The 16,567-nt window shown below is 42.8% G+C and overlaps 1 protein-coding gene across 5 annotated transcripts in view; it reads right to left on the reverse strand.

Annotated features, from left to right (window-relative positions):
• The window catches only part of SCML2 (Scm polycomb group protein like 2), a 150,269-nt gene that overhangs the window by 14,926 nt on the left and 118,776 nt on the right, over positions 1-16,567 (reverse strand). For all 5 annotated transcript variants that reach the window (XM_043537923.1, XM_037901144.2, XM_043537927.1 and 2 more), the window contains 3 exons: positions 14,520-14,655; positions 12,078-12,281; positions 6,488-6,670 (listed from right to left, as the gene is read on the reverse strand). In XM_043537923.1, coding sequence (XP_043393858.1) covers positions 6,488-6,670; positions 12,078-12,281; positions 14,520-14,655 — 523 coding nt within the window. The remainder of the gene's footprint in view (positions 1-6,487; positions 6,671-12,077; positions 12,282-14,519; positions 14,656-16,567) is intronic.

Consider the following 16,567-nt stretch of genomic DNA (forward strand, 5'->3'; position numbering starts at 1 on the left):
TCAGATGGAGCAGGTACTCCAGCACAAACTGGAGGGGTGATCGAGTTGGTGAGAGGCCTCACTGGGATGACCACTCCGAGAAACGCTTCCATGTGGTGAAGTAAGTCGCTTTAGCAGATGGTTTCCTACTACCTAGCAAGACCTAGTGGACTTGTTCTGAACAAGCTAGCTCCGCCGGATTCAACCATGGAGCTTCTACGCTGTCAGGTGGTGGGTCTTGAGGTTCAGGTGGGGCAGACGGCCATGATCTTGCAAGATCAGGTCCCTGAAGGGTGGGAGTGGTAATGGGGCTGCTACTGTCAGATCCACTAGCCTGCCGAATCAGTTTTGACACGACCATGCAGGGGCTATAAGAATAACTCTTACTTTGTCTCGCCTTACTTTCAGTAGGACCTTGTGTACAAGAGGAATGAGGGAAATGAGTAGAACAGGTGCTTTGTCCACGGGAGTAGGAAGGCATCTGTGAACGAGCCTAGGCTGCAACCACATAGTGAGCAAAATTGCTGACATGAACAGGTCTACAAGGGGAAACTTCCATCTCTGAAAGATGGATCTTGCTGTGTTGAGGCAAAGGGACCACTTATGGTGAGAAGAGAAAGACCTGCTTAAGTGATCTGCCAGAGCGTTCTGGGCTCCCGGAAGGTAAGAAGCTTTGAGGCGGATGAAGTGCTTCCCTCAGAAGTCCCACAGGTGAAAGGCCTCTGGGCACAAGGTGGACAAGCGTGTTCCTCCCTGCCTGTTGATGTAAAACATGGCTGTTGTGTTGTCCATGAGTAGTCGCACTACTTCGCCTGTGATCTGTGGTAGAAACACCTGGCATGCTAGGCGGACCATTCTGAGCTCTCTGACCTTTATATGCAAGGAGACCTCCTCCTGGGACCACAGGGCTTGAGTCCTGAGGTACTTGAGGTGAGCCCCGCACCTAGATTAGATGCGACCAAGATTAGGGATACTGATAGCTGGGGAGTGACAAAGGGAATGTCTGCCCTCACCAACTGGAGATTCCTCCAGGAGTTGAGGGAAGCGAGGACTGGGGTGGGAACTGTAAGCACTCAGTCCAAGTGGCAACAGCTCAGTGAGTACACTGAGACCAGCCAAGCTTGAAGGGGAGGATGGTAGTGGACCCGATTTATGATGAATTTGAGGAGCCTCCTGTGGCACCAGAAAAGACATGTGGAAACAGGCGTCTTTTCAAGTCGAGGGCGGTGTACCAATCCCCTGGATCCAGGGAGGGAATAATGGAGGCCAGGGAGATCATTCAGAACCTCAGCTTCTTGAAATAACTGTTGAGGCGACACAGGTCTAGGATGGGTCAGAGACGCCCTTTGGGACTAGGAAATAACAGGAGTAAAACCCTTTTCCTCTCAAATTCTAAGGCGCATCCTCCACAGACCCTACCCGAAGGAGTGCTTGCATCTCCTGGAGTAGAAGTTGTTTGTAAAAAGAGCCCCTGAAGAGAGACTGGGATGGGGGGGTAGGGCGGAAGAAAACTGAAGGGTGTAACCTTTCTCCACCATACTCAGCACCAAGCGGTCCAAGGTGATGAGGGACCACACCAGGCTGAAGTGGAAGAATTGGTCTGAAAACAAAAGGGGGGGCAGGATCTGGTATGGGAACTGATATAACACCCTTGAGCGCCTCTTCAAAAGTGGGGACTCCTGGGTATTTGTGTGAACCTGGAGCAAGGTGGAGGTGGAAGGAGAGGTTGCCTGCACCTATAACACCTGTTCTGTTTCTTAAATAGGTCTTGGTGAAGTGGCAGAGCCAAGAAGCGGGCTGGCTGTTGAAGTCTGAAGTGCTTCCTTGAAGATACCGGGACAGAAAGGCCGTGGGACCTGAGAGTGGCCCTAGAATCTTTCAGGCCAGGGAGTTTTGTATCCATTATTTTGGAGAAGAGAGAGGTTCCCTCAAATGGAAGGTCTTGAATGGACAGCTGAACCTCCAGTGGTTGTCTTGAGGATTGGAACAAAGAGCATCTTCACATGACCACCGCAGATGCCATTGTTCTAGCAACCGTGTCAACTGCGTCTGGGGCCGCTTGGAGGGAAGCCCTGGCTATAGTTTTCCCTTCCTCAACCAGAGCGGAGAAATCCTGTTTGGACTCCTGGGGCAGCAAGTCCTTGAATTTTGACACTGGTCTCAGATGTTATAGTCATACCTCCAACGCAAGGCCTGGTGGTTGGAGATGAAGAGCTGTAACCCACAAGCAGAATAAATCTTTCTACCAAACAGGTAAAGCTTCTGAGTCCTTTGTGGGTGGCGGCTTGCAGCCCTTGCCTGTCTCTTTCATTGGCTGCTGCAACCACAAGGGACCCGGGAGGGGGATGGGAATATAGGTATTCATACCCCTCGGTGGGAACAAAGTACTTTTTCTCTGCCTTTTTTGAAGTGGGGGAGCAGAGAGGATGGGATCTGCCACAGCTTTGTGACTGGATCCACAACAGCCTCATTGAGGGGTAGGGCCACTTTTGACAGGGCTGCCGCAACCAAGATGTTGATCATGCTGTGTGAGGACTCTTTAAGCACTTTCACCTCCAGCCCTTTTCAATAGCTCCTGGTGAGCTCTAAAGTCGTCCTGTGGTGCAGAGCCGCTCGGCCCCGACACAGCTTCATCTGGGGAAGAAGAGGCAGCAGCCTGTACTGGCAGGAGCCTTCCTCTTCTTCTGCACCGACCATGTCACGCAGCCCCAAGTCCTAAGTATGAATACCGGGCTTGGTACCAGAGTCTGTGTCAGGTGGGGTGGCAGAGGGGACCTTCTCCTGGACGCCGCCAAGTACGAACAGCTGGAAAGCAGTCCCTGTACTGAGGGGAAACCCCACGAATGCCAAAAAGGCCGCTGGACCTGCATAGGCTGCTGTTCATCAGGCCAGGCTCCTGGAGGGGGCCTCACATCAGGATCTGATAGAACATAATTCGGGTACTGGTATTGGCCCCTTGGTTGGGTGCACGACTCCACCTCCGACTCTGAGAATGAGTCAGCTTGCGGGGACGGTACCCCTCACCTCTGTCAGCCAATGCCGAGGGTCTGGGGAATGGTGCTATGGCTGGGAAGACTTCGCCGACATCAGCAGGGTCGGTTTTCCTCTGGTCAGTACCAGTGGACCCAATGCTGGATAGGACCTTGGGGCAACATGCTCCCTACTGCTTGACGACCTTGCCAGTGCTCGAACTTACCCCGCAAGAGTGGGTGATACCAAGAGAGCCATCTGGTCCCCTGGCTGTTGCAAACACCTCCGGGGTGGATGACACCACTATTCCTTTGGCACCACGATGACTCTCCGGTGTTGATGGGTGGTCCTGCACCAGACTCAACAGCACCTGCCAGAAGGGTGGAGTCAAAAGTGCTGTTTGCAGAGCAGGGATAGAGGAGTGGTCCAACACAGGTCTCAGTCTGCTGCACTCGCCAGGCTTATCCTTACTCAGTTCTAGGGAGCATCCCCTCTTCGACCACTGTTTCTTGTGTTTCTTCCTTGGCACCAGTGAAGGGGAACGATGCTGAGAGACCCATGCCGCCGGAGAAGCACCCCGAACCAATGCCGAGGTACTGGGTGCAGAGTCTGACCGGCTTGGCTCCAATGCCAGTCTGAGTGCAGGTTCCATCAGGATGGACCTTAGCCTAGCCTCCCTGTCTTTTTTCATATGAGGCTTGAACTGGCAGCAGATCTGGCTATGCTCTTGCATGTGAGCCTTCCCCAGACACTTTGGACAGCTACAGTGTGGGTTGCTCATCGGCCTGGGCTTCCTGCAGGAGGCAGAGGATTTGAAGCTTGGAGACTGGGGCCTGCCTGACCCTATGGGCAGAGGATGCCCCTCTGTGCTAAATATGGGGGGGGGGTCTAACCATATACACTAATAGTAAAAGAAATAAAATGAAGATAACTAAACTTGTGAAAAAAAAGGAGGAAATAACAGAACCACTGATTGAGCACACTGCCGGGGCAAAATAATTTGTTCCCGTAATTGCACTGTTAAACAACAGAATACCAATTGAAATTTGTTAAATAATTTGGATGTTTTTCTACATTTTAAAATATATTGATTTCAATTACAACACAGAATACAAAGTATACAGTGCTCACTTTATATTATTTTTATTACAAATATTTGCACTGTAAAAATGATAAACAAAAGAAATAGTATTTTTCAATTCACCTCATACAAGTACTATAGTGCAACCTCTTTATTGTGAAAGTGCAACTTACAAATGTAGTTTTTTTGTTGCATAACTGCACTCAAAAACAAAACAATGTAAAACTTTAGAGCCTACAAGTCCACTCAGTCCTACTTCTTGTTCAGCTAATTGTGAAGACAAACAAGTTTGTTTACATTTACAGGAGATACCGCAGCCCGCTTCTTATTTATAATGTCACCTGAAAGTGAAAACAGGCTTTCACATGGCACTTTTGTAGTTAGCGCTGCAGGGTATTTACGTGCTAGATATGCTAAACGTTCATATGCCCCTTCGTGCTTCGGCCACCATTCCAGAGGACATGTTTCAATGCTGATGATGCTCGTAAAAAAACTGTGTGTTAATTAAATTTGTGACTGAACTCGGAGGAGGAGAATTGTATATCTCCTGTTCTGTTTTACCTGCACTCTGCCATATATTTCATGTTATGGCAATCTCGGATCATGATCCAGCACGTTCGTTTTAAGAACACTTACACAGCAGATTTGACAAAATGCAAAGAAGGTACCATGTGAGATTTCTAAAAATAACCACAGCACTCGACCAAAGGTTTTAAGAATCTGAAATGCTGTCCAAAATCTGAGAGGGACGAGGTGTACAGCATGCTTTCTGAAGTCTTAAAAGAGCAACGATCCGATGTGGAAACTACAGAACCCGAACCACCAAAAAAGAAAATCAACCTTCTGCTGGTAGCATCTGACTCATGATAATGAAAATGAACATGGGTTGGTCTGCTCTGCTTTGGATCATTATCGAGCAGAACCTGTTATCAGCATGGATGCATGTCCTCTGGAATGGTGGTTGAAGCATGAAGGGACATATGAATCTGGCACATAAATATGTTGTTATGCCGGCTACAACAGTGCCACGCGAACACCTATTCTCACTTTCAGATGACAATGTGAACAAGAAGCAGGCAGCATTATCTCCTGCAAATTGTAACCACACTTGTTTGTCTGAACGATTGGCTGAAGTAGGACTGAGTGTACTTGTAGGCTCTGAAGTTTTACATTGTTTTATTTTTGAAAGCAGTTATTTTTTGTATATAATTCTACATTTGTAAGTCCAACTTTCACAATAGAGACTGTACTACAGTACTTGTAGTAGGTGGATGAAAAATACTATTTCTTTTGGTTTTTTTACAGTGCAAATATTTTTAATAAAAAATAAATATAAAGTGAGCACTGTATACTTTGTATTCTGTGTTGTAACTGAAATAAAAATATTTGAAAATGTAGAAAACATCCAAAAATATTTATATAAATAGCATTCTATTATTGTTTTACAGTGCGATTAATCGCAATTATTTTTTTTAATTGCTTGACAGCCCTACTAAACATCTTTAACATTAATGCTTTTAGTTTCGGATGGTGACCTTCATTATGAGAGAGAGATTTTTTTTCTACATCATTTTCTGGTCTTACTCCTTTAGTTTTAGGATTATTTCATTTCAACTCTCACTTCTTCAGTTTTCTATAGAATTATCTTAGTCTCACTATGGGCTAAGTCCCGGATACTACTGACACTGTAGTCAGCAGCTGGGTGCAGAAGGAGACTGCAGGGGTACCATGCTTGTCCTTGCAATCAAGGTAAGGGGTGCTGTTTTGGGTGGGGTGCTGTGTTCTCCACTTGCAGAAATGGATTCCTCATTTCCTAAACCACTACAGCCAGCCATCTATAAATCCTGGTTTCTCTCCCTACCTATGATAGACTCTACGTAGTCTCAACACCTTTGAAATGGTCACAGAAGGGAAAAAGAGAAAATCAGGATGAAGCATCTTTCAGTTGGGTAGAGGGGGGCTGCATTGAGTCTTATAGGGCAAACTTCTTTTAGGCAGTTAATAATATTTTGCTGCTGTGATTTAAATATATTTTACTACGTGCATAAATCAAGCAGATTAAATGTAAAGTTTAAACTAGATCTTCTGCAGCATCACAGTGGGACGTATACATTTCCTTGTTTGCCTAAAGAAAAGAAACTGCCTAACAATACGGTGAAATCTCCTTCCTTAGAAGTTTTTAAGGTCAGGCTTGACAAAGCCCTGGCTGGGATGATTTAGTTGGGGATTGGTCCTGCTTTGAGCAGGGGGTTGGACTAGATGACCTCCTGAGGTCCCTTCCAACCCTGATATTCTATGATTCTAAAGTTTTTCCACATGTGGTATAAATAACCCCATCACACAAGGACTAATTTTACTAGTACTCATTTCAATCAATTCAAGTTGTAGGAGGACTGATCAAAAAAAATATTGCACAAAATAACCATACACCCCAAAACATGTATAATTTAGTATTACCTGGTTTGTTCCTATCATATTCCGTAGGACTATGTGCACTCCCCATATAAGGGCTGAAGGGCTGGCTACTAAAAAGATTATCACACTGCAGACTGTGGCAGAGCTTCTCCAAGAAACGCAGGACAAACGATGCACTATTTACAGAAGGAAGATTGATGGCGTGTTTCTCCCCGTCAAAGGCGGCTGTGAGTAAGAAGATGATGTCAGACACCATCCAAACACCAGGAAGTAGAGTACAACACCACCACTAACTAAAATATAATACATCTTGCTTTGATTAAAACAGTGTAGAGGTAAAAAAAGAGGTAAACAATTGTTCTGGTATCTTATGAGACTATTTAGCAAATTTACCTTCAAAAGGACAGATTCTGATCTCAGTTACATCTGTGTAAATTCAGATTAGTTCCCCTGATAGAAATTAAACATTGTCTGTGTTATTTGCTTATTGAACAGCCGGAAATAAAACAGAAGAAAACTTTTATAGTACTTGGGGGCTTTCGAGGGACCTGATTTGTTAACATGAACTGCTCATACTCGTCTGTTGCAGACTGTCACCTGTTACAATTACAGTGATGGCTGGAGTAACTGGTTTGCCATTTTCAGAAGCTGTGTTATTCAACATTACAGACCCCATTCCAGCAATCGTTGTGCAGGTCAAGCTCCTATTTATGTAAGTAGGAACTCAGCCAACGTGAGGACACCAAGAACAGACAGTTTATTACATGCATCTTAGACAACACGAAGGGTGATATGCTTATACTTTATTTTATATGTTACATAAGAATGGCCATATTGGGTCAGACCAAAGGTCCATCTAGCCCAGATTCCTGTCTTCCGACAGTGGCCAACCCCAGGTGCCCCAGAGGGAATGAACCGAACAGGTAATCATCAAGTGATCCATCCCCTGTCGCCCATTCCCAGCTTCCGGCAAACAGAGGCTAGGGACACCATCCCTGCCCATTCTGGCTAATAGCTATTGATGGGCTTATCCTCCATGAACTTATCTTGTTCTTTTTTGAACCCTGTTATAATCTTGACCTTCACACCATCTTCTGGCAAGGAGTTCCACAGATTGACTGTGTGTTGTGTGAAAAAATACTTCCTTTTGTATGTTTTAAACCTGCTGCCTATTAATTTCATTTGGTGACCCCTAGTTCTTGTGTTATGAGAAGGAGTAAGTAACACTTCCTTATTTACTTTCTCCACATCAGTCATGATTTTAGAGCCCTCTATCATATCCCCCCTTAGTTGTCTCTTTTCCAAGCTGAAAAGTCCCAGTCCTATTAATCTCTCCTGATATGGCAGCTGTTCCATACCCCTGATCATTTTTGTTGCCCTTTTCTGAGCCTTTTCCAATTCCAAAGTATCTTTTTTGAGATGGGGCAACCACATCCGAATGCAGTATTCAAGAAGTGGGCGTACCATGGATTAATAGAGAGGCAATATGATATTTTCTGTCTTATTATCTATCCCTTTCTTAATGATGCCCAACATTCTGTTAGCTTTTTTGACTGCCACTGCACACTGAGTGGATGTTTTCAGAGAACTATCCACAATGACTCCAAGATCTCCTTCTTCAGTGATAATAGCTAATTTAGACCCCATCAGTTGGGATTATGTTTTCCAGTGTGCATTACTTTGCATTTATCAACACTGAATTTCATCTGCCATTTTGTTGCCCAGTCATCCAGTTTTGTGAGATCCCTTTGTAGCTCTTCGCAGTCTGCTTGGGACTTAACTATCTTGAGTAGTTTTGTATAATCTACTAATTTGTCACCTCACTGTTTACCTTTTTCCGTATCATTTATGAATATGTTGAATAGGACTGGTCCCAGTACAGACCCCTCGGGAACACCACTATTTACCTCTCTCTGTTCTGAAAACTGACCATTTTTTCCTACCCTTTGTTTCCTATCTTTTAACCAGTTAACAATCCATGAGAGGACCTTCCCTCTTATCCCATGACAGCTTGTTGTATTAAAAGCATCGATAGGAATTAAAATGGTTTAGGGAAAAGCCAAGCATCATCTTCTGGCAAACAGTGAGATGAAAAAAGTTAAGACACTAATTCCAGGCCTATAGATGAGCAATTCTCATTGCATTAGCTGTGTTCTTTCTAACTAGAAATAATGTATAATGTAACACATCACAAATCTAACAGGTAACAAACATGTAATTTTTGTTAAATTAAAAGAAGTTGCTATGAATGTTAAATTTGCTTTTCCTGCTCAAAAGTACGATTTGGGTGCACGCAAGAGTTTAGTATGAGGGTTTCCCTACAAAAAATAAGCAGCGCTGGAGAGCATCATATTCCACTGATAGGGAAACAGAGGTGTACTTTCAAAAACAATACCTTTCTATTAAATCACAGAAATCTGAATTAGGAGCCACACCATGCTGAGAATCATTCCATCATCAATAAGGGGCAATATATTCAGTTTTAAAAACATATCTAGAGTGATTTAAACTAATATCAGAAAAGTGATACAAATAACCCCTCTAATGCGAAGCGATGTTGTACAGGTATTTTATAAATGCAGTAAATATAATTTAGTATAAAAATGTTACAATAGAACCATACTCATTTGCTCTCATAACTGGATGATGCACTGAGGATTACTGAATTAGGGACAAATCCTGGCCCTTCTTTCCTTTGTGGCAAAGAAACCACTGAGGTCACTAGATTAACAAGACTCTGAAGTCCAAATGAAATCTTAAGGACTCACTGTACCACTTCAGAGTCACGCACAGAAGACAGTTATTTTGTAGGTTCCCAAGGAGCAGATTGAATCAGCTCTGAATCAGTTAGGAGACTGAATGGGCTACACTGCCTCCCATACACCTCCTGACAGACAGACTGCAAAACAGCAAGGTCCATCACAGTGCAAATCCGAGATCCATCAGGATGGTCTTGTGGTCTTCCCATGTGACCTTGGGGAAGCCACTTACTCTCTGTGCCTCAGTTTCCCCTTTATAAAATGGAAATATACTTCTTCATCTCATAGGGATGTTGCGAGAGTAAATCCAGTAATAGTTGTAAAATAATCAGTTGTTATGATGAGGATCACTATAGAACAAACCCAATAAATAATCTGGGCAAAAGAAGCTCTCCCGAGGCCTCACAATGCGCCATGGCAATCATGGGAGAATGTGTGATATCACCTGCAAACCTCCTAGCCCCAATGAAAATACTATTTTAAAAAACATTAATGGGAACTCCTCCTGGTCCCTGCTCCCTGTGTGATAGCTTTTTGGTGGTTTCCCCAGCTCCACAGCTGTTGTCCCAGAATCTAGAGGTGGGAGAAACTTAAGGTCATCTTGTCCATCTGCCAGTCACTGCAGACAAGACAATTTGTCAAGACAATTCACGAGTCCAGACACAATTTACTTGCTTATCCTTTACTATGATAAAGTTAATTAAATAAATTATGTTTTTTAACCAACCAGTCCAAACATATTAACTCTACCTGAGCGTCCAGCTTGAATTTTGCAAAGCTGCCCAACCTACTTTATATTTACTAGCGTTTTGTCCGGTCTATTCAAAAAAACTGTCAAACACTGGAACTTCCACTACTTTCCTTGGGACATCATTCCACAAGCCAAAGGATCAGTTTTTCCTCATATTCAGACTTCATATTCCCTTTCTTAATTTTATTCTGTTACTCCTCATTTTATTCTGCTAAACAATTCCTCCCCCTGCTCAGTGTTCATACCTAGAGCTGGTTGAAAAACTTTTGATAAAACAGTTTTTCAACAGAATCTGTCATTTTGTTGAAGCTGAAATGTTTGAGGATAACGTTCAATTTCAATGACATTCTGCCAGAAACCAGCTAGGATCCCAGTGTTTTCCTTCCAGCTTGCCTGCCCAGCTCTTTGGCAGCGTGACTAGCAGACTGATGGGGAGCCGAGAACAGGACTCCCAGGGCTCTCACTTGTGACTCCTCATCAGCTTGGATTCCCAGGAGAGCTGGACGAAGAACAAGAATTCTCTTCTGTGGAGAATTTTGCGCTTTTGTTCCAAATTGGAACTAAACCAAATTTTAAAAATCACTAAATCCTCCAGGAAACAAAATTACAGTTGTCTGCCTAGTTCAATTCACACCCCTTACTTACACAACCCTTGGGCCAGGATTTAGTCCCTTGTAAGCAATCAAAAAAAGCAAGGATAATGTGCATCATAAAATGTATTTTGTTTTTGCAATTTGACAGTTTTTGGTGTTAATTATTTATGATGATACTTAATGTGCTAGTAAGCATATTGTAGTATATCTTGTACATATAAAAATGTATTTTTTGAGAAATAAGGTGAGAGCTCCATTTTGGGAACAAACTGGTATGCAAATTGTGCGTGAGGATCAGAGAAGTTCTGCCGCATGTGGGTCAGGATGCTGTATTTTAACACGGTTAGGCAGCGAGTTCTTTTATGAGAGCTTAAATAAACCTGCCCTCCACTAATCATCTTTCACATCTGGTATTAATATAAGGAGATTAAAGTAAGTCAAACCCTTTTTACTGCCAGTGATGAAATTATGAATTAATGCGTCTTACTATTATACAGAAAATTGCCAACCCAGAAGGGGAAAAAATGACAAGATGCAGATACTGAGAGTTTGAGCTATGAGGATAATTTATCTACAGAGCTGCCCTTACCATATATAAGAAATAAACCCATTCTGTAGTAGAGCAGGGGTTCTCAACCAGAGGCCTGGGGCCCCCTGAGCAGGTTTCAGGGGGTCTGCCAAGCATAGCTGGCATTAGACTTGCTAGGGCTCAGGACAGAAAGCTGAAGCTCTGCTGTGCAGGACTGCATCCCGGGGCTGAAGCCTAAGCAACTTAGCTTCGTGGTGCCCCCTGTGGCATGGGGCCCTGGGAAACTGCCCTGCTTGCTACCCCTTAATGCCGGCCCTGGCTTTTATATGCAGAAAAACAGTTGTGGCACAGCTGGGGTGTCGAGTTTTTATAGCGGCGGGGGGGGGAGTAAAAGGTTGAGAACCCTGTAGCAGAGGACATAGGTGCTCAAACACTGACCCTAAAACACCTCTAAAATATTAGTACAGAAAAAAAAGGGAAGCAACAGCAGTTCCGTTTAACATATGGGATCAGTTATCTGGAACCTAAGCAGATTAGTTTTAAACTTTTTACCTACTTGGTTACAGCATCAAGACGACAAACACTGTATGGATAAGACATGAATTAATAAAGCTGAACTTTGACTTGCATTGAATTTACTTGACAAATGTTTGGCTATGGCTATTTACTCCCATATGCAAGTTTTACTTTGTAAAATATCGAACAATGCTGTATGGAATATGTAATTTTATATAGTCACTGCTGAATTCAAATTAAGAAAACTGGCTGTATCATTTTATACCCTATATTAAGATGTAAATTCAGTGCTGGCCGTAGATACGCCACCAGTAAACGTAGCCACAGTTAGGTATTCTTAGCTTTGCTTAAAGATTTACAAAAGTAACATAAAAATGTTAATCATTGCTTTGCTACTACTTCCACTCCCCTACTCTACACCACACTCAAACTTCTCAAACAGAACCCAGTGAACAAATTGGAAAAATTCAAGGACTTTGCATACCTGTTATCATCTCCCCTCCATGATGCCCTGACTTGAGGAATCCAAAGACTGTTTTGGATAGATAGGCACAGTCTACACAGGCCTGCACAGCCTGCTGAAGTACCACATTTACAGGACCTGGCCCAAAGTGGTCTGGAAGCTGCTGAACTTTCTTCTTATCCAGGTGAGGTCCAGAGTTCCCATGCTTGTTAACATAGACGCAAACTGAAAAATTACAAGCCATATTTATGGAATCTGCCCACTTCAGGCACAATCACACTCAATCAAAAAGTATCTCAGTGGCTCTCACTGAAAGTCATATTGAATTCGACTGATGCACACAAGATGCAAAACCACCATACACCTTCTGTGCATACACTTATTTCTTTAATAACATGGTTTACCAATAATCAGCAACTTAGCATGCAATGCATAAGTCATGAAATCCTGGCAGATTGAAGTAAAAACAGGATTTTGACCAGGTACCAAAATTATTAGCTACCCAGGCTTCCCCTGTCCCCTTTAGCAGACCACATTGCACTCAAGTGCCTCCCCTCTGCAGCCCAGTATATTTTAAAGCAACTCTAGGGCAATCTCTCTGCACTGGATGCTCAAAATGGCATCATCATTGCATTGTCTCCACATTGACACGAAATGCAGCTCGGTTCTCTAGTATTTTTACTTTTAAAATTATACCTACTGCACAACAAAATGATGGTGCCAAACTCCATGACAAATATCTCCAACCCAGCAGCCATTCACAGCAGTATTCGTTTCCTTCTTTCTCAACCTGATAAATCAACCTCCAAAACCCTCCTACATCACACTACCATGATGAGTTTATCCCAGCCTACACCCATCTGTGCTTGTCACTGAACTCCACCTGCATATGGGTTCTGTTACATTACACCTAACCTGGTGGATGCTCTGAGCTATAAGAATACAGGGGTCAAAGTGAAGACCTTAATAAAATGCATTACTTTAAAATGCCCTGTGTTATTTCTAGAGTTAAAATCTTCCAAAACAGTCAAGTTCATTTTAGGAAGACACTTTCTATGGAAACAAAAAAAACCCTAACAACTGTCTGTTCAAGAAAAGAAAGGCACCTGAAGTAACTCAGACCTATCACAGGGATCATGCTCTGTGGTTAAGCAACAAGACAAAATAAGGGGTGAAAGCCTGACCTCACTGAAGTGAATAGAAATTTTTCCATTAACTGCAGTGGGACCAGGATTTATTGTGGTCTAATAAGGATATGCCTTGGTGGTAAGGCAATAGACTGAAGCATTAAATAAAATAAAAGAAACCTGTTCTTTTAAAATGAATTACAGTATTATTTGTGCTCAAATGAAACTTAGATTTTTCAAACAACTGATACTTGTAAAAAGACTAATGCTCCTGAACTCTGCATTCATGTCTATTTTCTGTTTGACAGCAGAAGCTGCGGGAGGCAGAAACGTGGATGTGGAGAGAACAGGAAAACTCTCTAAAATATGTTACTAAACTCTTATTTGGGCTCAATAATGTTTGTAAACCTGACAGGTTTCCTTTAGTATGAAATGATTGCCTATTCTGCCCCAATGTTGTCTAGCACTGAAAGAGGGGTAGCTGCAAGGACGTAGAGGAGACAAAGCAGAGGTACGGTTTCTTTGTAAAAGCAGTTTAAAAATGGCAAAACATTAAAAACATAGCAAACTTTTCCCACCATTTTTGGGGGGGGGGGGCACTGTAGCAAGTCCCACGATTTGGCGACGACTGAACAGCTGACAATTTACAAATTGTCCCATAACTGTGTAATAAAGAGACTACTCAGAGGTAGTTCTAACTAGCTTACTCCTTTTTCCACCACCCATTTTATAATATAGTTCACTGCCTTTGCATTTGAAATGAGTTCTTGTTTTAACCTGGCCCATTTTTCCTGGATTTTGTTTTTTCAGTGACGAACGACGCATCTGTATCTCTATTTCCATACTCTCTGGAGTGTAACAGTAGTGTCTGATGGCCTTTTGGTAACAGTCATTTCCAACATTGACTGTTACCAAGTAGGAAGTAAGGTAAGAAAGTCTTACCTTACTTCCATCCCAATCAGTCATTTGCTACTGGTTGGGATGGAAGTACGGTAAGACAAAGCATGTCCTTTCTTCTTTATCAAGCATCGTACTCCAGGCTATGGACGACTACTGAAAGTGCAATGGATTTTCCTATTTACACACCAAAAAGCATGCTAACCAGACATCAAATTCCTGAAGTTCTGGTGTTTCTTGCCATTGCACATACACCAAATACCAGGCTTACCTAAGCACATTTGGAGAACTGCAATATAAAAATATATTTTCATATGAAGATGTTAGCAAAACAATTTATTTTCAGCAGGTGTTTTAGAATAATAGTAGCATAAAACAATATAATTATTTTTATTTAGCAGGGGAAGTAATTTCATACATTCAGAGTGCCCTTTTATACCTGTGGATATAACTGCTGCTGTTGCACCAGCAATGCCAATTCCATCTTTATGTATCTGTGTACTGCCATTGTCCCCTTCAGGAGAAGTAAGTGGAGAAGAAGGTGCAGGAGGAGATTTCACTGGCAGGATTTTTTTCTGTTAAAAAAACCCCAAAACACAAAATCAGCAAGTGACCCTTTCTTAAACAATTCTCATTCATAAATGAACTATGCACTATCAATCACCATTCACTACTGAGGTGAGGAACACACACCTTCAGAGTTCCACCTACTACAGTGAAACTGAACTCCCCAACAGGAAGACGTTCTAGAAACATTAACCCATTCAGGGTATTTAACTAAAACAAGACAGCCAGACCTTTGCACTATGGCTTTGTGACATGGCTGAAAGAAGTCATCTCTGGGTATGTCTACACTGGTGTAATTTCCAGCTTCGACAGATGTACCTGTGCTAGTTTTCATTGAACTAGCATTCTAAAAATAAAAGCATAACTATGGCGGCATAAGTAGCAGAATGGGCTAGCTGCCCCAAGCATGATCTCGGGTAAAACCTTAAGGAACTACATGGGGTGGGTAGCCCCTCCTATTGCTACGGCTATACTTCTATTTTTTCATGCCCTAACTCAATCAGAGCTAGACCAGGTACGTCTACTTGAGTTGAAATTACACCTCCAGCTCCAGTGTACCCTCTGCCTAAGAAGGGAGAGAAGAGAGGGACAAACTGAGAATAGGCAATAAAGGTGCCAAGAAATAGGGAGCTCATATAACTGTCTAATTCTTATCAACCACATACTTGGCATGTTAGTTTACTCTCCCTCACTCATGCTCTGAGCTGATCAAGTCTCTGATTAGGCTGGTTGGGCTGGCAGGCAGCTCCCATAGGCGGCCTCCTCATGGCTAAGGTACTACAGGGAAACACAATACAATACTGTATAGGGCCCTAATATTGTGAAAGGAAATGCCAGACAAGCCACCAAAACTGCAAGAAATAACACATGCATAATGAGAAGTCACTCGTGAAAAAGAAATCGTTTATGTCAGATCAGTAGCTTGCCAGTTGATGGCACTGCATTTGTAACATTACTCTTCTTTTCACTCCAAACAAATTATTTTTTAAAGGTATAGCCTCAGCTAAGTTTTGTTTCAATGCCATAACTACCTCATCCTTCCAGCTGTGGTAGTGCCCTGTTACACTGGAGCAGATTATCTGAAGTAGCATAACAGTGAATTTGGTGTGGAAATGTTACTAATGATCCTGTTTCACTTTCAAGCTAAATGGAAAAAACCCACCACGCTAAATGTATCTTGCCTTCTGCTTTCAGCTCCACTTAACTTTTCTTTGCATCTGCAGTTGGTTTTGATAAACATTCATATGTGCGGATTTAAGAGCCAGGCCATGTAAGAATTTAGGAGAAGAGGGGGTGTGGTGATGAGGGGAGATTTAGTGCTCCTGTGAAGATAGCTGAAGGCTTTGAGCCTGTGAAGGTCAGAGAAGGCCTCCAGAGGTGTTAAGTGGAGGGTGAAAGAGAACAAGATCACTCATCTGCTATTATACTTGTTCTGCAGATGCAGATTGTGCTTCTCTAAGCACTGCCTTGCAGCTGCAAGTTGGTGCACAGAGAGATGAGCTCATGCAATATTGCTAGTGCAAAATGTTAATAGACACAGGTGTCATGCCCCCCCGAACATGTGAGATTGTCTTAAAAATAATAGATTTGGGGAACTTTATTTGCTTTCTCATTTGAGTCTTCAAGATACATTCAGGTCACATTTTCAAGCTTTTCTCTGCAACCAGAAACACTAGAAATTTGCTGAGATTCTCCATGATCACTTGTCTACGTTAAGTAAAAACACCAAATCGCAAAGCTTATGATAAAATCACGAGGGCTGCTACCACTGCATATGCTCTACACAACACAGGTTGGCCGGTCTCCACCCCTTCATGCTACAAATTATAGGCGCCTCATGCACTGGAAAATGGAACACGAGAGGGGTTCTCAGTACACACAGGCACAGAGCAGCCACAATCTGGCCCTTTTATTACACCA

This window comes from Chelonia mydas, chromosome 1, assembly GCF_015237465.2.
Source record: "Chelonia mydas isolate rCheMyd1 chromosome 1, rCheMyd1.pri.v2, whole genome shotgun sequence".
Lineage (NCBI taxonomy): Eukaryota > Metazoa > Chordata > Testudines > Cheloniidae > Chelonia > Chelonia mydas.